Below are 23,566 nucleotides of genomic sequence, written 5' to 3'. Positions count from 1 at the left end.
AGCACAATGAACTTAGTAAGTAGAAAGCCAAAATCAGAGCACAATAAAGTAAAACCTCACAGCTTGACGTTTGCATAAGCAACTAGTATTTTTTGTTCATTATTATATTCAACTTATATTAAGAATTATTTTTTACTTTTTAGTTTGATATGCTCTAAAAGCGTGTTTTTTAGTTTTTTTAACTATATTTATTTTTAATTTTTTAGTTCGATTTATTGTTCAAAATAAAATTTTTTCTAAATGCTCGCGTGCTCGAGCCGGAAAGTAAGTAGACGGTACGCATGCGCAGACAGCGTGGTTGTCTTACTTGCTCTCACACAGAGGCTGTGTGAGGAAATTATTTCATCCTGGCGATCCTAATCAGGATAATGAGATAAATTTATGAAATTATTATATTGTCGCTGATTCTTGATAAGTGTACAAAGTTTGAATTAAATCTGTCCGTTTAAAGAGGGTCAAAATCGAGTCCAAAGGAGTGTTAAAAAAAACAGATCGCAATAAAAATATATGAGTTCAAAAAAAAAAATTATATTTAAATATATTATTCACAAAATATTTATGAAAAAATAGCTTTTGGGGCACACTGCCAAGAAACAACAACTTTCCTAAATGCTTTCCAGACAAGCGATTTCTACTTTCTCTACTACATGACCGCACTTTTCGCGAAAACTCTAATAACGGGCGTCATTTGTTGAGTTGCCGTTGCAATGATAAAAGTAGTAGAAATTACTCTTTCGATACCAAGTACTTTTTTTCGATACTTACTCGATACCGAACGAAAAGGTATCGAGTAAAAAACTACTTGGTATCAAAAGAAAAGTATCGAGTATTTACTTGTATTTATTTGTATCGATTGAACCCTACTTGTAGCTTGTTGATTCGCGACTGACTTCCAACTCGCTGTTGCAGCGGCCTTAAAGTACGTTCACATAGAAAACCGAGCGAAGCCATTTCGAGCAGAGTGAAGCTTTCAAATTTCTGAAGCTATATGAAAGTGTTCATACAGCAAGCTTTTTTATAAGCGTTTTGGAGATGAAAGCTCCAACTTTTCAGGTTCATAATGCTGCTGCAAACAAAATAGCAAAATATTCAAATAAAAGCAAATATTTTTGCCGCATTTCATTGACGGTAAGTTTTGTGGTACCTTTGCAGCCGAGTCCATGAGAAAAGCTCCCGTTCGATTCGTTCAGTGTGAACACCAGCAGCTTTGCTTTGTTCCGCCTTGCTTCGCTCGGCGTCGCTCGACTTCCTATGTGAACGCGCCCTTATATACCCGCGCTGCTTCGCACTCATGGCAACTCTAGAACGTTCTGACATCTATCTCATTCTCTCGCTGTTCGCAGTATTCATTCTCCTGACGTTTCTGGCTGTCGAATATTCTACGTCATTCCTCGAACATTTTGCCATTTTCTTGTTGTTCGCTTCGCGTTGCCGCAGTATTCGCCACAACATGATAATTATTTTCGTTTGTTGAGATGCTTGTTGGTGAGTCGTGTAGCCACTCATTGTACGAATTAAATTAAATAAACTGTTAATACTTTGATACATCTTTATTTCAATATAAACATACCTTAATAATAATACAAAGAATTATTCAGCCTTGCCAACTGCATGTGAATAACTAGTTCCCGAATCGAAAACAAAAGGGAAAAGTTGTTTATATAATGATTAATATTTTTACGGAATATTTTTTCACATGGAATTAGCGTTGAGGCCGATTATTTTTTCCTTAATTCTACCTGTAATTTTGGCTCCACATCATAGCATAAGCTTATATGGTCGACAAAATGTAAATCTTCATATTTGAATGACGTAGAGAATTTTAAGTTCCACACAAGCACCATAACTGAAACCCTTACTGCGATTTCTGCGTAACGCCATCCTGAAATTTAAATGATATTTTCAATTCAAAATGATGATAAATGAAAGATTTACATACATATCGTTACCATCAATGCAAAAAGCCCTATTTGAAATTTTTTATTTTAAAAGAGAAGCAAAAAACTAATTCAAATAACGTCGAAAGTGCTTACATGACTGTTCTAAAGATTCCAATATATCTCGTATTTTTTAAATTATGGCTATGAATTTTGCTATTGGGATGTATTTGAGATAAAACTAAAATAATATGTAAACAACGCATTTTTGAAAAAGAGTCATATCAAATAGGGGCATCTGCATTGGTGAATATTCCTCTAAGCTCGAAAAATTGGTAATTAGCCAAGTAAAATTAGATACGAATTTGTAACAGCGATTTTTTGATGCAGTTTGCTTCTATTTGACACGTAGATCATGCCCCTAAATTTAATTTGGCAACATTCCGCCATCTTGGATTTGAGTTTTTTTTTGGATTTTTTGCGATTTGCAAACTTATTTTGAATTCTTCGTAAAAAATTGTTAAATACAAATATGTAGAGAATTTCATTTGCCACATTTGGCATATAGAAGGTTTTTTAAAAATAGCATTTTTTATTGTAAAAATCAGCAAAAACTGTTAAAAAATTTTATATTGTCACGGTTTTCGCCATCTTTTGACAATTTCTGTTGAAAGTTGAAGTTGAATGTTGAAATTCCATACTTGTAAAGAATACACTGGTCGACGGCCAAAATTTACCAGAGACGCCGTTATGAAATTCGTATGTAAAATCACCCCCTGATTCCGAAAATCAAGGTTATTTTTAATTTTATGGTACCGTTTTTGAGATATTTGCAATTTACCGTTTTTGCAAAAAAAAAAAAATTGGGTCCACTTAATCATACATATCTCAAGAACGAATTAAGCAATTCCAAAACGAAGCTACACCAAAGTGGCTACACCAAGCAAGTGGCTACACCAAGCACTGCTGCTTCCTCTGCAAGTGGGATAGCCGAGCTCGTAAGGACCACTACGTCAGAAAGGATTGGCCGGAAAGAGTCGAGTTTACCGTTGGTGTGGATAACATCAAATACACCCCTCTTGTCAAGAAAGAGAAAATCATACTTCCACCCTTACACATCAAGCTCGGTCTCATTAAAAACTTTGTTAAGGCTTTGGACAAAGAAGGCGAAGCATTCGACTATTTGAAAACAGTTTTTCCAGATATTTCTCAAGCCAAGATAAAGGAAGGTATTTTTGTTGGACCACAAATAAGAAAGTTGATCAACAATAATCAATTCAAAGGACTACTCTCATCAGTTGAGGCAGCAGCGTGGGAATCCTTTGAAAAGGTCGTTGCTTCTTTTCTCGGTAGACACAAAAGCCCTAACTACGAGCAGATAGTGAACGACCTAATCAATAATTATGCGAAAATGGGCGTAAATATGTCTTTAAAAATTCACTTTCTCCACTCACATTTGAGCTTTTTTCCGGCAAATCTTGGCGACGAAAGTGATGAACATGGCGAAAGGTTTCATCAGCAAATGAAATTAATTGATGGGTGATTACTGCTGGTTTCTCATAAGAGAAACCGATCCTAAACTGAATAAGCGTCAAAGTAGAACACATAATTATTTCGACAACATAGTAAAATCAAATTAAGATAAAGATTGTTAGAATATAGTATAAACATAAATAAATTTAAAAAAAAAGTTAAAAATATGGGTAATTTCATTCATAAATTGAACTTTTAACTCAATAGAAACAGAGCATAGCTAGTATTTCACTCTTCTTATCATACATCGTTTTGAGGTATACGTTGAAATTGCGCAACCTGGGTATTTTTATTTGATCGCTTATAACTTACGTAGTTTTGCATCGATTTTCTTCGATGATAGCTTATTTTTTTTGTAATACAACAGAGCTTAGGGAGAAAAAAAAAATCTGCAAAAAAATAAAAGGTTTTCGAGATCCTTCCCCGCAAAGTACAATTTTTTTTATATTTTTACAAAAAAAATTGAAAAAATCGGTAATGATTGTTCGTTATCTTTGAATCTACAGGGCCTAGCAAAAAGTGTTGTATGCACAGTTTATAGAAAATTTTATTACCTTTTAAAAGCTTCAAAGTGGATCCAATTTTTTTTTTTTGCAAAAACGGTACCAAACGGTATTTGCAATTTGCAAATATCTCAAAAACGGTACCATAGAAATAAAAATAACCTTGATTTTCGGAATCAGGGGGTGATTTTACATAAGAATTTCATAACGGCGTTTCTGGTAAAGAGAAAAAGTTGAAATTTGTGGTCCAGTGATATTATTCTTCACAACTTTTATACCAACATTTTTTTGTACGACGTTTATATAACGACCGGGATCGTACCAAACATAGCGATTATCCCAGTAAAATCAGATAAATTGGATAGAAAAACTAAAATAAAAAAGATTGTAACAGCGTTTACTTCTATTTGACACGTAGATCATGGATCCACAGTCTCGTCCCTAAATTTCATTTGGCAACATTCCGCCATCTTGGATTTTATTTTTTTGGATTTTTTGCGATTTGTAAGCTAATTTTGCATTTTTCATAATAAATGGCTAAATACAAATATGTAGAGAATTTAAATTGCCACATTTGGTGTAAAGAAGGATTAAAAAAAATATTTTTTATTGTAAAAAATTAGCAAAAACTGCGAAAAAATTTTACATTGTACCAGTTTTCGCAATTTTTTTGACAATTTCTGTTGAAAATACATAGCATGTTGAAATTCCAAATATGTAAAGACTTTCATTCTTCGCAACTTTTATACCTAATTTTTTTTTGTACGACGCTTATATCATGGCCAACATAGCGATTATTCCAGTAAAATCAGATAAATTTGGTAGAAAAACTAAAACAAAAAATGTAACAGCGTTTACTTCTATTTGACACGTAGGTCATGGATCCACAGTCTCATCCCTAAATTTCATTTGGCAACATTCCGCCATCTTGGATTTTTTTTTTTTGTTTTTTTTTTTTGCAATTTGCAAGCTAATTTTGCATTTTTCATAAAAAATGGTTAAATACAAATAAGCAGAGAATTTAATTTATGTAAATGTAAGCGGTTACCCAACACATAGCACTTAACATTTAGAATTATGTTGGGTTTTGATTTTAACGTAAAAATGGCATAGCAGTGCAAAGTATGCATAACTCTGCTATTATGGTTTGGCAGAGCTTTTAAGAGAAGTTGTTTTTCATGGCAGAAATATTCTCGGAGGTTTTTTATTGCCTGCAGTGTTGCCATTTTGGTTACTTTTAACCAATTTTGGTTATTTTTTTCTTGCCTGTGAAGTTGTTAAGATCATTCCCATTTTGGTTATTTTTTACCATTTACTGTGGTTTTTAATTTTTGCATAAATACAATAATTAAATCTTTGAAAAATAGTGTAAACAAATACATTTATTCTGTTCAATATGGTTATTTAAATAAAGTTATTACTACTAAAATGGCAATTCAAGATTCGACTTATTCCGATAATAGTCATGTGTTTACATATGCAAAAGAACATGTAAAAGTTCGAGGGTGCAACTATCGGTTCGTGTTTTTAATAAATCGTGTTGAATTAATCGCCAAGTTTTTGAAACGGCCCGGAAGTTACACCATCGCTATGTTCTTTGCACACACCTACATCAGTGGTGTCCAACTGAGTTCGCACCGAGGGTTACTTTAAAACCATTGCTTTGCTTTGCAGGCACCGCCTTAATAAACTTCAATCTTAATTGATCCCTATGAAACCCTTTATTTATTAATAAAATTTATACAGCTTGCTAAAATAAAGGAATGCATATAGATAACGAACATTCGTTGTATTGTGAAAACAACAATTTCCTATTAATTGATAAAGCAGTGTTTCCATTATGATTCATAAATCGATTTTTTGGAAAAAGAAAATACTGGTTCCATAGAGAACATTTCGTAACATAAAATGCAAAAATCTGTAACTAACATTAGGGGTATTCACGATCCGATGCATACAGTCTAGCATGGTGCATAGATGGCATAAATAGCATGATTGTTGTTGTTTCATGTGTTCAAACAACAACAAAATTAGCCAGTCATGCTATATATGCACCATGCTAGAGAGTATGCACCGGATCGTGAATATCCCTATTGTTAACTGAAATGCAAAAGGGCGTAACTAACAAATAACTCAAAATTTTGATTCATTATGATTAATGTGACCAACTGTTTCATAGCTCAAAGAAGTACAGGACCTGAGAACAAAAAATAGTGTGAAAGTAATGAAAAAATGGTAAAAGCAGAATATACAACAACATTGACAGTGTACCAAATCCAACAAATCTAATTTTTTAATTAACAAGTAAATTTNTACTGTGGTTTTTAATTTTTGCATAAATACAATAATTAAATCTTTGAAAAATAGTGTAAACAAATACATTTATTCTGTTCAATATGGTTATTTAAATAAAGTTATTACTACTAAAATGGCAATTCAAGATTCGACTTATTCCGATAATAGTCATGTGTTTACATATGCAAAAGAACATGTAAAAGTTCGAGGGTGCAACTATCGGTTCGTGTTTTTAATAAATCGTGTTGAATTAATCGCCAAGTTTTTGAAACGGCCCGGAAGTTACACCATCGCTATGTTCTTTGCACACACCTACATCAGTGGTGTCCAACTGAGTTCGCACCGAGGGTTACTTTAAAACCATTGCTTTGCTTTGCAGGCACCGCCTTAATAAACTTCAATCTTAATTGATCCCTATGAAACCCTTTATTTATTAATAAAATTTATACAGCTTGCTAAAATAAAGGAATGCATATAGATAACGAACATTCGTTGTATTGTGAAAACAACAATTTCCTATTAATTGATAAAGCAGTGTTTCCATTATGATTCATAAATCGATTTTTTGGAAAAAGAAAATACTGGTTCCATAGAGAACATTTCGTAACATAAAATGCAAAAATCTGTAACTAACATTAGGGGTATTCACGATCCGATGCATACAGTCTAGCATGGTGCATAGATGGCATAAATAGCATGATTGTTGTTGTTTCATGTGTTCAAACAACAACAAAATTAGCCAGTCATGCTATATATGCACCATGCTAGAGAGTATGCACCGGATCGTGAATATCCCTATTGTTAACTGAAATGCAAAAGGGCGTAACTAACAAATAACTCAAAATTTTGATTCATTATGATTAATGTGACCAACTGTTTCATAGCTCAAAGAAGTACAGGACCTGAGAACAAAAAATAGTGTGAAAGTAATGAAAAAATGGTAAAAGCAGAATATACAACAACATTGACAGTGTACCAAATCCAACAAATCTAATTTTTTAATTAACAAGTAAATTTATACATTTTTTTCACCTTTCTTTAAACTATGTACATGAAAAGCTGGGGGTTTCTTCTGATTTCAAACATTTTCGATAATATGCTCAATTAGACTTACAGGTCTATTCTGGGCTGGTAATAAAAAGTTTGTAACCGGTAAATTTTGTTACCATCTCATAAGCTGGTAACAAAGTATTGCCCCGTGAAATATGCAATGCCAGAATTTGCACAATTCTTCATAGCTGAATTGCTGAATATTTTAACTGCATTACCAACGTTCCTAGAATCGCGGTGACAAGAACTGGTTCCATTTTTTGGTAATAAAATTTTCCGGTTACAAAATCTTCGGTAACGTGCAGAATAGACCTGTTAATGATATATTTAAATAAATGAACTGGGCGTAGTGGAAATCGATAAGAGGCTTACCGAGCATAAGTAAGCGGTGTCGTGCCCATTTACTGAAAATCTATACATATAATAAGATTTTTACTGGCCGATGTCTGTACATTATAGATATTAAAAAAATAATATGGGCGGTCTTTATAAGAGCAACATAAGCCAAATCAAAAATTTTTAGAAATTTTTACTGTCTGTCTGTCTCTATAGAAATAGAAAGCAGTTTTCACCGATGTATTGCTTGAGGTCTAACTTAAAATCTAGAAGAAGAAAAAAATTAGAGAGCTGCCACCTGTTTGAAAATTACAGTTTTGCTAAATTGATAAGATACATCAAATATTGCAATATGGCTGTCAAAATAAAGAGGTTTCAAAAGGCTCACTGCCGAAATTTTGTTTGGGGAACGTTGCCACTTGTTTGAATTTTTTTATTTATTTTAATGAATAACATAAATTAAATATTGCAATATGGGTNATAGAAATAGAAAGCAGTTTTCACCGATGTATTGCTTGAGGTCTAACTTAAAATCTAGAAGAAGAAAAAAATTAGAGAGCTGCCACCTGTTTGAAAATTACAGTTTTGCTAAATTGATAAGATACATCAAATATTGCAATATGGCTGTCAAAATAAAGAGGTTTCAAAAGGCTCACAGCCGAAATTTTTTTTGGGGAACGTTGCCACTTGTTTGAATTTTTTTATTTATTTTAATGAATAACATAAATTAAATATTGCAATATGGGTATCAAAATAAAAAGGTTTAAAAAAGTTTACTACCGGGAATATTTGGAGAATGTTTTAAATATTATAATTCTGGCTTAAATTAAAGCGGTTAAAGAAAGTTTACTGTCGAAAATACTTTTGAAAATACTGTTTGAAAAACTGAATTCAGTTAAACTGACAAGATAAGGTAAATATTGAACTAGTACACCTTTGAAAAAAGTTCGCGATATGTTGACTCGAGTTATAAGAATATTAATTGAATTTCCATGAGGAAGCCGAGTAGTATAAAAAATAAAGAATGTTTCATAAAACAATTTGTTTGAAAATCTCTCTTCATAAATCTCTTTATTTTATTTTTCAAAAATGAGGCCATACGAGTCTTGGGAGGGAGGAACAATCTAAAAATACTTTTTTCATGCAATAATTAATATGAAATATTAATTTATCTATCGTAAGTATGTTAATTTAGACAATCGGTGCCAAGCGTTCATTGTAGCAAACATACTTTTAACAGGCGTTTGTCAAACCAACGCCAACGCCAAAGTAAACGCGAAAGTTCTATGTGGACCGGCCTTTAAACACATTTTTATTGATTGAATAGTCACTTACAATGAAATTTGTCATCTACAGATGTGAAGCGATTGACAGTCATAATTTACATATGTGTTGATCTACGAGCACCCTTTTTAACTGAGATGACTTACCTTTTAGAATTTTAGAATCAGTTAAACAAAACACAACTTAAAAGGTAGTACAAAATATTGCAAAGAAGTACATTTGACTGCACTTCGAAGTACGAAGTACAACGGCCGAAAAATAAGTACTGTACTTCCGAAAGAAGTACGGCTGGTCACATTAATTATGATGCATTTCATCGAATTAAAATTCCCCACATCGTTTGACGCAAAAACCACCTATTAGTTATGGATCTTTGCATTTGTATTCCTGCACCGTTTTACGTATTTCGATAGCAACTGAAGAACTTCTTCCACGTAATGCAATGGATTGTACCCCGCCAGAATTTTCGAGTTCAAAAGAAGAGCAAACGACGGGAAAAGCTGACAGTTGCTCTCTGCCAACAGCCCCTTTCAAATGCCGATTTTCCCCACAAACGGGGAGATTGCAGTCATAATTTCTGAAAACCATAATTGAGATTATTTAGTTTTTTCAATTAATAATAATAGATTGGCGCTTATTGTTTGGCCGAGCTTCTCCTCCGGTTTGTGGCGTGCGCCTTGAATTTTTCACACAAAGGGGAGGGACCTACAGTTTTACGCCGACTCCGAACGACGTTTGTATTTTTATGAGAAGCTGTGTTCCAAATATATAATTCAAAAATGCCAAGTTGTAGAGACTTATCTACATGGTCATTGGGAATTTCTTCATTAATATCTTTGGAAATCTTTTTTTATCTTATCTTATTTACAGTTGGCTATTATATTTTTGATTTACAGCTTTATCATTTCCAATTGACGCTTTTCCATTCACTTTCGCATTTAAAATTGACGATTCTCATTTTCACTTGACACTTTCGCAATTACAACCGGAAATGGCGTAGTTCGGTACAGAGTGTTCTTCTGTACATCTTTTTGTTTGGGGCACCTAAAATACCGGTCGCGAGCTACTAGGCGCCCGCGAACTACCGGTTGGACAGCACTTACCTACATAGTATGTACCTGAAATGACATTTGAATAATACGACAGTCATTAAAAAGGCGCGAAAAATTATTAGAATTCTGCGCAAAATTGGTGTTTCAAGTTAATCTGTACGGGCTCATTGCTATGGATAAGTGAGCAAAAAATAAACAATTTTGGTTTTACTTTGCATAATATGTACTTTTTAAATTAGGTTCGTTATAAGACATAGGCCAGCTACACCTGTCGAGGTTGAGGAAAGTTGCAGCAGCAGTGGCAGACCCAGCAGTGAAACCAAGTGAGAATATTGGGAATGAATGTATTAATATTACTTACATATGTATGCATTTGTTTTATAATATACAGAATACATAATATACATGGTCGGCTAAAGACTATTTTAAATGAATACATACTTAGATAGTACATATATAAATACCTCGTATATGCGGAATCCAATACCACGTACATGTATGTACAATAAAAAGGGGATTTGGTTATTTTTTTCCATTATTGCTTACTTTATTAATTTAAGTTAAGATTAAAAATAATAATCTTATAGAAAGTGGGTTCAAGCGAAATACCAATCTACAATTTTGAAAAAATCGGGTTTTTGCGCTTTTGTAAATTTTTTATACCATCGTATACGCGNATAATCTTATAGAAAGTGGGTTCAAGCGAAATACCAATCTACAATTTTGAAAAAAATCGGGTTTTTGCGCTTTTGTAAATTTTTTATACCATCGTATACGCGGCACTGTCTTTGGCGTATACAGGGTATTTAGCGTTGAGCGATATAGTTCAATACAGGCCAATTTTAATTGTTTAATCTTAATCATAAAGTATATACAATGTGGTGGTTCAAGCTGATTAGGTATTTCATTCATTCTTACAAAGAAGTTGGAAACTGTGTACCTATGTACTTATTTAAAAACGTCATTTAGAGTCTGGTAATGTTTACGAAGATATTAACATATGCACCTAATACGGGAAGACTGATTTTCTAAAATATGTATAGATATATATATATATAAATATATATATACATATATATATATATATATATGAATGTATTTCATTTATTTTCAGCATTCAAAGGATTTAGTTTTGAAAAATGCAAATAATAAAATTATAGTTTAAAAAACTAAAACCTCGCTATTATAATTTCCATTCGTATTGTCATCAGGTATGTAACTTGAGAATAGAAATCGCTGCATCTTTCAGGCGCATCAATATTACATAGTTACATCCCGAGCTAACAAAAGGGAGGTAAAAATAGATGTTCATTTTTCTAAAAAAAATTGTTATTTTTCCTTACATTTGGTAACTTTTTCGTCTAATCTTGGTTAGAAAGTTCTGGGTTCTATCTAAGGCCCTAAAGAATGGTGGTGCGCTCCTCTTACCAATACACCGCTGCGGCCGCAATAAAACAAATAACATAAAATGGGTTTAAGCTTTTGAGAAAGAAGACGACGGACTAAAACAAGATGGTTTCAAATATTTGGTTGTATCTTTCAAAATAATTGTCTTAGGAAAAAGCGCTTCAAAGCGAGTTGGTACAGAATAAAATATTGAAAAATTTTCTGCTATACTCTTTCGACCTAAACATAAAAACTATTGCAGTTTTTTGCTATCAAAAAAAAAATTGTTATGTAGTTTTTTAAATCATTTTTTAAAATATTTCCAAGAAAGTGAATTACATGCGCTTAACACCATTTAATGGAGAATTCAGTGCAGTTATATCAATTGCAATTTAGGGGTTTACATTTTTCTGGGTATAAGGCTGGTATGCAGCTCCCAAGAAATCGGTCAAGAAAATTTGCCATTATTTCGTGTGTTANCAAAAAAAAAATTGTTATGTAGTTTTTTAAATCATTTTTTAAAATATTTCCAAGAAAGTGAATTACATGCGCTTAACACCATTTAATGGAGAATTCAGTGCAGTTATATCAATTGCAATTTAGGGGTTTACATTTTTCTGGGTATAAGGCTGGTATGCAGCTCCCAAGAAATCGGTCAAGAAAATTTGCCATTATTTCGTGTGTTATTTGATACTTCACAGCCTGTTGCCTCACTCTTTCCTCAATAAATAATGGAACGGGCATATATTTCTGTTGCAAACCTGGGTTGCCTTGTGCTCTTTTTTCACAAAAAACTTTAGAAAACCGTAGTAAAAAGCGTAGCAAATTGGAACTTAGGAACTGCGTACTGTCTGAAGGAAATTTGACTCAAGAAAATTTCTTAGCCATTTCTTGTACGTCATTTCGTATGGAATTTTAGCTTTTCTTGAGAACTGCATACAGGCCTATATCCAATCCAATGCCAAGGCAATGTTAGCTTCATTAATACATATACGTACTATAAATGTCTACGAAGCTTGACCTGCATTGCCTCCGCAACTTCTTCCTCAATTTGTTTAAACTGCCCTAGTTCCTTTAAAAGTCCCAAATCATTATCTGGGACTTTGGATGCCACTTGCGAAAAGAAACCAGTTTTTTAAATAGACACGGCATACGAAAGTATTAAATCTACGGATATTGTTCAAAAGATGCGCTGAAAAAGTAAATAGATACATTTCTTAAATGAAATAAAAATTTTAACAAAAGCCGTATCGCGCTCTCCCGAAACGGGAAATGGTTTTCTGAAGATAATTTTTTTGGAGAATTAATAATTTTCGCCACGCATCGAGCTTGACTGATTCCCTCAGGTTATGGTATCTTATATCCTAGTATTTTCTCTCCGAGAAAGAGTGAACACAATTTCAGCACTTCAACATAATCATGTCGAGTGTTATCAACTTTATTTTGCAGTTAGTCGTTAATAAAAATAAGAAGATCGCGCCCAATATTATACCGAAATCGTTTAGCTACGCCGAGGTCAGTGATACCAGTTCAAAATTTTGATGGTATATNCCCTCAGGTTATGGTATCTTATATCCTAGTATTTTCTCTCCGAGAAAGAGTGAACACAATTTCAGCACTTCAACATAATCATGTCGAGTGTTATCAACTTTATTTTGCAGTTAGTCGTTAATAAAAATAAGAAGATCGCGCCTAATAGTATACCGAAATCGTTTAGCTACGCCGAGGTCAGTGATACCAGTTCAAAATTTTGATGGTATACTTGTGGCCATGTTCTTTTTTTAATTTGTCAAACAATGAAATTTCAGGCCCTGAAGAAACGAATTTTTACAAAAGTCTTCACTAAGTTAAACCACCTCAACTGTGTCAATGAATTTTCATAGATTTTCTGGAAAGTGATGACAGTTGTAAAAATGTGTAGCCAATAAAAACACTTTCAAAGGTTTTTAAAAATTTGAAAAGTTTATAAGATATTCACATATATGTAATACTCCTATATTGGCGGTAAGAGCTAGTACCGTCCGAAAACACTACAGTACAGATATATCAATAAACACGTACGAAAGAAAAGGAAAACATACGTTTATAAATAAACATGTACACAACACATATGGGTGTTTCCAGCGGAAGGTCCACCACGACAAAAAAAATAAAAGTTTTATATCTAACGTATTTACGGGCCGATTTGTCTGCTTTTTAAAATATATACTGGATATGTAAGTAGAATCATGTTTGCATAAAATGGTCTTCATAGGTGGTGCCAAGGTCGAGATATTTCGAAAAACCGTATTTATGGTCCGATTTGGTTCGAATTTGGCGTATGTGGTTGAAACATAATAAATCATAGATTTCTAATAAATTGACCCTGAATTGGCGCTGAAGTCAAAATATAAAGTATATTCTACATAAAATACATGTTTTATTTGCGTTAAAAATTCATTTAAAAGCAATATTAACAAAAATATAACGATGGAAATTTATGTCACGTGACGCCACGTCACGTCACGTTTCACACTTGGGGTTGTAAAATAGAATTGAAACAATTTGCATTAATTCGAAAAACTCTAAAAACAACTAGAATTGCTCCAAATCATATTAAAATTAATTTCATGAAAATAGCTATCCACAATTCGCAGAGTTTTGCGATTTTGTAAGAAAAGAAAAAATCAACTTCCATTTTTTGTCACGTAACGACACTCTCTTTAAATGCTTATATTTCAGGACCAAGCAGTTCGATAGAGCTAATTATGTGTTAAAGTTAAAGAAAACAACTGGTATTCCTTTTTTGTATCACATTGAAATCGTACAACTGTCACGTGCGCCACCCTGGGAATGCCCATATACAAAAACGGCACTCAAGTACACAATCCATTGACAAAAACGGTACTAGACTGTCTCGCTTTGATTTCGGAATGCTTACACATTGAGAAGTTAGCTCACTGCTAATATAGAAGTATTACATATATGGATATTCAGTATTTAGAATATTCGCATCATTCTACAGAATAATTGAATACAACTTTTTTTGAGAGTGGCAAAATTTACTCTCTTTACAATTGCAAATTGACTGCAATTTTAATAACAATGTAAAAAACAAATTTATTTATTTAAATGTTCTAGGCCTGGTCTTTTTAACTCGTAAGAGCTCCAGGCTACTGGGCAGTCGGTGTAGTATATGCCTATTTATATATTACCAGGGAACGGATTTTATGGAAATTGTCTTTTTTTCTGCTAAAGAGATAGAGTATATTCGATTAAGAATGTCCACGATTTAGCTTTCCCTGATTCCATATATACACATTTGATGTTACCTTTTTTTGCCCTTTTTAAGATATTTGGTTCTTTTGTCTTTTTTAAGATATTTGCCTTTTTTTGCCATTTCTACCTTTAATTTTTTTTTAAGATTAAAAAGTATACACATGCCCATGCGGCTTATAGAAGCGTGGGGACCTCTTGCCAAATTGGTGTTGGACAAATTCAAAGCCGTTTTCTCAGCTAACGTAGGCTTTGAGACAATAAGGGGTGTGGATAAAATTGTAAAGGGCGGGGAAAACGCCCTTATTCCTGATATATGAACGTTTTAAACGTTCCATATTTAAATTGGGCTCCACTTGTATCAACTTACGCCGAGCGCACATTTACCGTCCAATTCTGTGTTTTCTTGATAAATTTTTTGTAAAGAAATTTTATCAAGATTTTTATCAAGTAAAACCTTCCTTCGCATTCTGTCAATATTTATAAAATAATGATGGGCAAAACGCTACTCGCGAGTAGCGTCCGCGTCGCAGCGCTTATACGTATACAGAAACGATGCAGCGAATTTCAATTCAATCTGCTTTCTAGAGTTGGGATACTATCGATAGTAATATCGATGGTATCGATAGTTGAAAACTGTCGCCACTATCGATAGTTTTTAACAACTTTCGATGTCGATTTTAGCGAAGCTTCTCTCTTCTTTATATCTCTTAATATTACATTATTTTTTTTATCCAAGAAAATTAACAATACGGTCGCCTAAAAAAAAAAATTTTAGTTATTGAAATTTTTAGCAACTATATAGACGGAGAGCTCATGACCAAAAAACTCCTCATACTTCAGATCGATAGAAATTACTATATAAATCGAGATCTGGAGGGCTGGCTGCTGAACAGCGGTCTTGATTATGTGTTTTTAGCGATTAAAGATGTCTGTGAAAACCGATTACTCAACATACTTCAGACGACTTGAAATTTAGATAGAAGTTTATACACAGTGTATATAAAATGAATTCAACGTTGCCTGCCAATTCTGATGGTCGTAGAGTACTGCCATCCCATGTTGAAAGTGCATTGTTGCACCTATAAGTCAACATACTTCAGATGGGCTGTCCTTATCACAGGACATTATTAATATTATAAATAGATAAAATGTCTACAGCCAGTCCAATCTGATGGTCTTAAAGTATTGCCAGCCTATGTTGAAAGTGCATTGTTGCAACCATAAGTCAACATACTTCAGATGGGCTCTCCTTATCCTTAAATGGGATAGATGGTCACATGAGTCATGATTAATCAGTCCCTATCTGTCAGAATTTTAAAATTTTTTACAGATTTTCTGGCTAATTTATACATTTCTTGTCTATGTGTAAAGACCAATCGGTTTTATAAAGGTTTTGTAAGACTACCCTCGGCAGGCAATGGCAAACCTCCTGTATTTCTGCCATGAAAAACAGCTTCTCATAAAAATACAATCGCCGTTTGGAGTCGGCGTAAACTGTAGGTTCCTCCGCTTTATGTGACAATATCAAGGCGCACGCCACAAATTGGAGAAGCTCGGCCAAACACTAACATATGCCAAACACTACAACGTATATTATAAAATAGGCTTATAAGGCCCTGCGTGTAGACATTTTTTTATAGAACTCTTTTTTATCCTGTTTTCTTTTTTGTATATTAGAACAAATCTTCTACAAATTTAAGCTTTTAGATCTCTATAAGTTTTCTTCCTTCAGAATCAGCATTAAGCAAATTTATACACATCTATAAATTTTAATTCTTGGAGAAATTGCGCATTCTATTTTCGAAGTAGGGTTTGTCTTCATAAAGATCATAAATACTATTCAGTCATACCACTTCGTATTTTGCTAGATAAGAAAAAAATCCTTTGTTTTAGAAGTTATATACCAGGGGTGGGCAAGGCCGAGGCCGAAAAGAGCCACATGTAATTTCTAAATGCTACACAGAGTCATAAAAAAAAACAATAACAAAAATTTTATTTTTAAATACAATTATTTTTAGAAATGTACGACATTAATTTTATTATTAATCTAATGTACGTAGAATAGATATTAAAGACAATTCAAAAGATCGATTTGGCCAAATTTTCAATATCTGGTTTTACGTCAGTTAAAGCCATTCGTAACAGTTAAACGGTGTTAAATGTTGGTTAGTCAATAGGTACATTCGTTTAAAATATCCAGTAAAAATGTCTAACAGCAAAATTTCGGCGAAATGTCATCTCTCAATAGAAAAATATTTAAAATAGTACGCGAACAGAAAATTTGCAGAAACTTGCAAGTTAGACATTCAAATTCATTGTTTACATTCAAAAGTATAAAATTGAAAATATTAGAAAACAAATCCCGAAACCTTATTTTGACACAGTTCACTAACTAAACGAATAATTACTTACCTCTTACAATTTTAATTAGTCGCATTTTACTATTTTAACTTCCAAACCATCAAATTAAATTTAGGGATTTGCGTAAATTCCAACCAGCTGTTTTTGATCAGCTGTTTTCTTGTTGGCAAAAATTTTTCCAGCAGAAACTAGCAGCTTCCCCTCAAAATGAAATGTTATTTTGTTCTCTCAATTTCCGCTACTTTGGAAGGTGTTTTGCGTACGCGAACACAAAAAGCTGATAGTTTTTATAACTTTCAATAATTATCAGGTACGCAAATGCATCTATGTAATTGTGAACGCTATTTTGACTTAACGAATTTCATTGGAATGGAATGGAAAATATACGGCACGCAGCTGTTTTCAACAGCGGATATTTTAAATCTGGTCCTTGTTGCTGGAATTCAAGCAATGGCAAAGCTTTAAGTTGCATTTCCAGTGCCTTATCTTCTTTTAATTCCAAAAACTCTAACTTTCTTCGCTTTCCTTAAAAGGGGTATTTCGGATATAGTAAATTCATCCTCAGTTATGTTACATAAAAAGGGTTTATGAAGTATGCAAACGTACATTTAAATTATTTCAAATCGGCAAATATTTTTTCAAAATTTGCTTTTAAATCATGTGCAATATTTTTTTCTAGCCATGGAAAATGATGAAATATTATTTTTTTTTGAGACCATGAATATAAGTACGTAGTTTAGCTTCAAAACTTAAAATAATTTGCGACAAATTTATATTTCAAACTGGAAAAATTATAAAAATTCTGCAAAATTGCTTCTAAATTTTCAACTTTTTCATCAAATTTGTAGCCCATTAAGTTTTAGTAGGATAAAGTGCAAGTTTGAAGTTTCTAAAAAATCGCGTTGATTTTTGGAAATTTTGAGAAGATTAATAACAAATATTAAATAAACATAAGACAAGTAGGAAAAATTTGTTAAAATGTCGTGTCACTATTTATTTTCCACTACTGTATGTATGAAAAATTACACAGGCGACGCCTCTAGCCATTGAGGGGCTCTCCTTTAAACTATCGCTGAGGTTTTTTTCATCCCCTCCCCCCTTTCGCGAAAGCCTAGCTACGCCACTGGTGCGATATAGTTTATTAATATGACTGTTTCACTAATGATCACTTAAAATATTGATAGAATTTCCAGTTTAAATCGAAACAAGTTTATTAATATATACATATCTAACATATATATTTTTGTAAATTGGTGTCAGTAAAATAGAGGAATTTCGGTCATGTCAGTAGCAGAGGGTTAATACTGGGTCAACATTAACATCCAGATTGCGATATTGCTCGTCTCTGCCCATACCTGCACATGATTGATGAAATTCATTGAATTGTTTTCATAGGCTTTTTTGTGCTGGTTTCTTTTACTGTAAATACTTCACAAAAGTGCCGGGAAGTGTTGGATATTCGCAAGCGGTTTCATTTAAAATATAACGGTGTCGTTATTTATTTTTATGGTTATTTATTTTAATGGTTAAATTAAAAAAGAGTAAAGTTGTATTTAATTGGGTATAAATTGAGTTATTTGAACTTGGGAGGCTAATGTGTCATTCTAGGATCTGGAATGTGTGATACCATTGGAATTTAGTAATAAATACAAGAGTTACGAAGAAAATTGATTTTGGCCATTTTTTGGACTCGCCAGGGACGAAAGTTTTTATGAGCTTAAAATCCTCTCGAAATAAGCATTCAACCTAGGAGCAAACATATTTTCGCGACCAAGTGTAATTATATATTTAAATTTTTAAATATGCAGAAGCCCCATTTTATTATTTTCATTTCAGCAACACTATGTTAAGACAGCAAATGAACGAAATACGTTTTCCCCGACGCACAGTGTATCATTTCCATATTCTAGAAAAGATTAGTTACATTATTTTATGTCGCCAAATTTCAAAACAACGCCAAGAATGTTTTTAAAAATGCCTGATAAAGACGAAACAATAACAACTAAAAAATTTAAATCAAAGTGTATGGCGGGACGGGGTTTATTTGGAAAATTACCGAGCGCAATAATATTTAAGCTTGCATATTTGAAACTGAATCTCAATATTTAATTTGTCAGTGTTATGTGATTTATGCAACAATTGCTAAAATATCATTTTGGTCTTATTTTTTTAAGTATGATATTTTTAATGAATATACATTTTTGGGATTTTAGTAAACTAGGACTCAGTATTTCATGTTAAAGTAAAACGATGTTGAGTTAAATTTATGTTTAGCAAAATATTATTTTTATTAGACCCGAAAACTCGTTATCCGCCACTATTCGATAAAATTTGTATCTCAGTTTATTTGCCACTCCTCTTAGACTTTAAACAATACATGCTGGAAAGTGCAGGTTTTGATGAAATTTTGTTTTTTTTCCTACTGGGAATTTAATTTTCTTCGAGTAATTCATTTGCATTTTATCTCGACCGAGACAAATTCTTGTATTTTTGCTTTAAAAGAGAAAGCCTGATTCATTACCGTTCCAATGGTATCCCATTTTTGTAAATAGAGCAAGAAATATTGAACTTATAACGGAATTTTGTTGACCCAACTTTACTTTTTTATCGATATTTTCCACACCTATAATTAAAAAAATATATATTTATTTTTAAGTCCATTTCTGTCAGTTTATAATTCCTTGTTATAGGAAAATTCTAAATATCAATTATAGGCATTTTAGCCTTTGTAGTTAGTTAAATATTTCAGTTTTTGCATTTTTAAAAATTGCAGTTATATAATAGGGTGGCGTGACAGTAACTATAAATTACCAATTTTTTTGTAAAAAGCTTCGCCTATCTTGTAACGTACCTTGTGCAAAATTTCATTAATCTATCTTCAATAGTTTTCTAGTTACAGAAATAAAAGCAGCTAGATGGGTAAAATCATACACTGTGCGACGCGCCCGCACTCCTGAAAATTACGTTTTTTTACAATTTTCATATGATGTGACCATCAGAAGGGGCTGGCTGTAGATATTTCATCTATTTATAATATTAACAATGTCCTGTGAAAAGGACAGCCCATCTGAAGTATGTTGACTTAAAGGTGCAACAATGCACTTTCAACATGGGCTGGCAATACTTTAAGAACATCAGATTGGGCTGGGTGTAGACATTTCATCTATTTATAATATTAACAATGTCCTGTGAAAAGGACAGCCCATCTGAAGTATGTTGACTTAAAGGTGCAACAATGCACTTTCAACATGGGCTGGCAATACTTTAAGAACATCAGATTGGGCTGGGTGTAGACATTTCATCTATTTATAATATTAACAATGTCCTGTGAAAAGGACAGCCCATCTGAAGTATGTTGACTTAAAGGTGCAACAATGCACTTTCAACATGGGCTGGCAATACTTTAAGAACATCAGATTGGGCTGGGTGTAGACATTTCATCTATTTATAATATTAATAATGTCCTGTGATAAGGACAGCCCATCAGAAGTATGTTAAGTTATGGTTGCAGCAATGCACTTTCAACATGGGCTGGCAGTACTCTACGACCATCAGAATTGGCTGGCAACCTTGAATTCATTTTCTATACATTCTTTCTAAATGTCAAGTCATCTGAAGTATGTTGAGTAACGGTTTTTATTGACATCTTTAGTCACTGAAAACGCATAATCAAGACCGCTGTTCAGCAGCCAGCCCCCGGATCTCGATTTACATATATATTAACAAGCTAAGCTCACAAAAAATTTCAATCGATCTGAAGTATGATGAGTTTTTTGGTCATGAGCTCTTGGTCTAACACATTTATGTTCAAAGTGTAAAATGTACCTACATAAACTTTCCCATGAATACCATCAAATCTTGAAGGGAATCTATGTATGCATGTACTATGAAAATATATGAGCAAATTAAAATCGATGCAGTTTACTGTCGAACAGTACAGTTTTTGGATAGATTTCGTACTGAAGGAACAATTTCATTTCCCAACACTGTGCGACATGCGGGCGCCACCATAAACAAGTGTGAGCTAAAAGTGAGAGTGTGCCTTCGCATGCTGTCGCTTTCTCGTCGTACATGTTTTGTTGCTATAAACGACGAAAACCAATAAATTCACTAAAATCATTCGACTGAACTATTAGTGCTTCTTAGTGCTGCGACTCATTTCGGTATAATAAATTTGTTTAATGGCTCAATGAGAGAACTGAGCACTACATCAATTCATGTCAACAGAGAACTAGGGATGGGTAGTGGGGGGTTGAAATTCGATTTTTTCCGAATTTCGAACATTGCCCAACCATTCGATTATTCGATTCGAAATTCGGTGGTGCAAATTCGATTTAATTCGAATTTTTTCGAATTTCGCAAAATTTTTTTGAAGTGAAACTTCTTAATCGAGTTCGGAGATGTTTGCGTTAAATATTTAACACCAAGTCATAAAATCTGTATTTAAAAAAATTAGGAGTCGCACTAAAGGCTTGTCCTTTGGGTCTGCAACATAGTTTTAGTTCTATGAAACAGGTTAGAAAATCAAATTCAAATAATCACTTCCGCAGATGTTTGCGTTAAATATTTAACACCAAGTCATAAAATCTGTATCGTTCGTTCGATTTTCAAAAAGGGATAGGTGTCAATAAGGGGGAAGGAAATGTAGATGGTTTTAGTTTTTTGCCATATGTAAGAAAATCAAAATCAAATTACATATTTAATAAGTTAAATAAATTACTCCAATATCGGTATCAATCGAAATGGTTTTGAATAAACTTTTTTTAATCACATTTGGGAGGGTTGCCACCTGTTTGAAAAGTCGAATTTATTTAAAGAAGTGTTGTACTTAAAATACTATGCAACAATTAAAATATTTTTGAGGAGCTTGAAGGGAGTGGCCACCTGTTTAAAAAGTTAATCTAAAATTACACTCTGCGACAGCCGAAACCAGCCCGTACTTTGTTAACATTTTCTGAATGTCTACCCATCCAGTAGTAAAACGCTCGATGGATTTGCAAAAGTTAGCTCGTATTTTTTATATTTTATGGCCTACTAAAGTTTTCATATCTCGGCCTAAGTGGTTTTCATAAAAGTCGAAAAAATAGTTAAAATAAATGTCTGAGCGAAATTAAAGGTCAAGACATATCTATTAAAATTTCTTGGGAAATATTTTCGTAGAACATTTTAACCCATTATCTCCCGCCTAAAACGGTCATATTTGACCCTTACTTCAAGAAATCTCGCAAAAAGCAAATTTGGCAGATCGTTTATGGATTGATATATTCAAAAAAATTATTCTCCGGAAAATCTTACTAGGTGTCTTCTCAGGCAAAAGCTTCATGCTACTAACGTAAAAGCCTCTAAAAATTTAAAATAAAAAATCAACAAAGAAACTAGTTTTTTTTATAAAGAAAACTTTAAATTGAATTTGGAATAACAGTTCCTTCTTGGCACAGATTTTTTGTTTTTATGCATCAGATCGAAAAACATGTATTTTTTCCTTGAATCCCTAAGACAAATGGAGTGCCACACACAGTGATGGCAAATTTAGTCAGAAAGAAAAAATTTGAAGAGTTGATTTTTTGGAAATAAAGATGAAATTCGATTTTTTCTGGAAAAATTCGATTTTATCCGAATTTTAGCAACACAAAGTTCGATTTCAAAAGTTTGCCATTTTGGAGCTAAAATTCGATTAAAATTCGAATATCGAAGCTTCGAATATCGAATTTACCCATCCCTACAGAGAACTTAGTCATTGTACATACTCTCGCTTTGTGTCCCGTACGTAAAATAGTGTTAGTGCATATGTGTGAATATTTTTCAATGAATAATATCCACTAACACAATTTCTTGTGTTATTCAACCAATTACTTAAAATCATGAATAATTGCAGTTCCCTGATACATATGTCTAAGGAATCCTTCATCAAAGTGATTTGCTGTAATAGTTTGGTTAATTAATAATTATTATATTACCTCAGTGTATTTGAAAAATACTATTTTTAAAAATATATTGTTCTTTAAAGACCTTAAAAGAAAGATATTTTAATTTTGTGGCACTTTAAACTTTTTTTCGGCCATTTGAAGGCCATTAGGCACATTTTGAAATTTTTAAATTCCATCCCTGTTACTTAGTCATTTCTTATAGGAAATATCGATATCATGACGTTGTTCGCTAATACCGGTGGAGTTATTTTCGTTTAACTACTGGGGAGTTGTTACTTATATCGTATTTTTTCAGTCCAATCTTCTAAATCTTTAGTAAAATCTGATAATTTGAAAGCTTTCCCTGAAGAATGACTGCAACTAATCCGGAATAATTACCTTCCAAGACATATTATTGCTAAATTACTAAACACAAAACACACTGAAAACTATACAATTTTGAGTTGTGTCGTTATTGCAGAGGACTATCAGTGAGAACACATTAAAAAATATTGAAATGACAAGTCCACGAGATTGAGAAAATTTCTCACGTATGCTTTTTGATTTTCACATCTGTACCTCCTTATATTTTTCACTTTTTTTTTGCCAAATTTCAATTTTTCCTTTTAAAAAGTAAAAAAATTACAGTGCAAAGTAAAATGCGACGATAAATTAAAGACGAAATGCGCAAATGCTCGCCAAAAACGCCACACACATTGCGAGTG

General features: G+C 32.8%; 1 protein-coding gene across 1 annotated transcript in view; it reads right to left on the bottom strand.

Annotated features, from left to right (window-relative positions):
• Positions 1-1,581: 1,581 nt before the first annotated feature.
• The window catches only part of LOC108362053 (probable cytochrome P450 313a4), a gene marked incomplete at its 5' end in the record, with an annotated part of 98,397 nt that continues 76,412 nt past the window's right edge, over positions 1,582-23,566 (bottom strand). The window contains one exon of the mRNA XM_017614884.1: positions 1,582-1,882. Coding sequence (XP_017470373.1) covers positions 1,719-1,882 — 164 coding nt within the window. The remainder of the gene's footprint in view (positions 1,883-23,566) is intronic.

Source organism: Rhagoletis zephyria, unplaced genomic scaffold (assembly GCF_001687245.7).
Source record: "Rhagoletis zephyria isolate East Lansing unplaced genomic scaffold, Rhagoletis_zephyria_1.1 Rzeph_scaffold_00917, whole genome shotgun sequence".
Lineage (NCBI taxonomy): Eukaryota > Metazoa > Arthropoda > Insecta > Diptera > Tephritidae > Rhagoletis > Rhagoletis zephyria.
The sequence above is the reverse complement of the archived record's forward strand: the minus strand, read 5'-3'. Positions and strand labels throughout refer to the sequence as shown.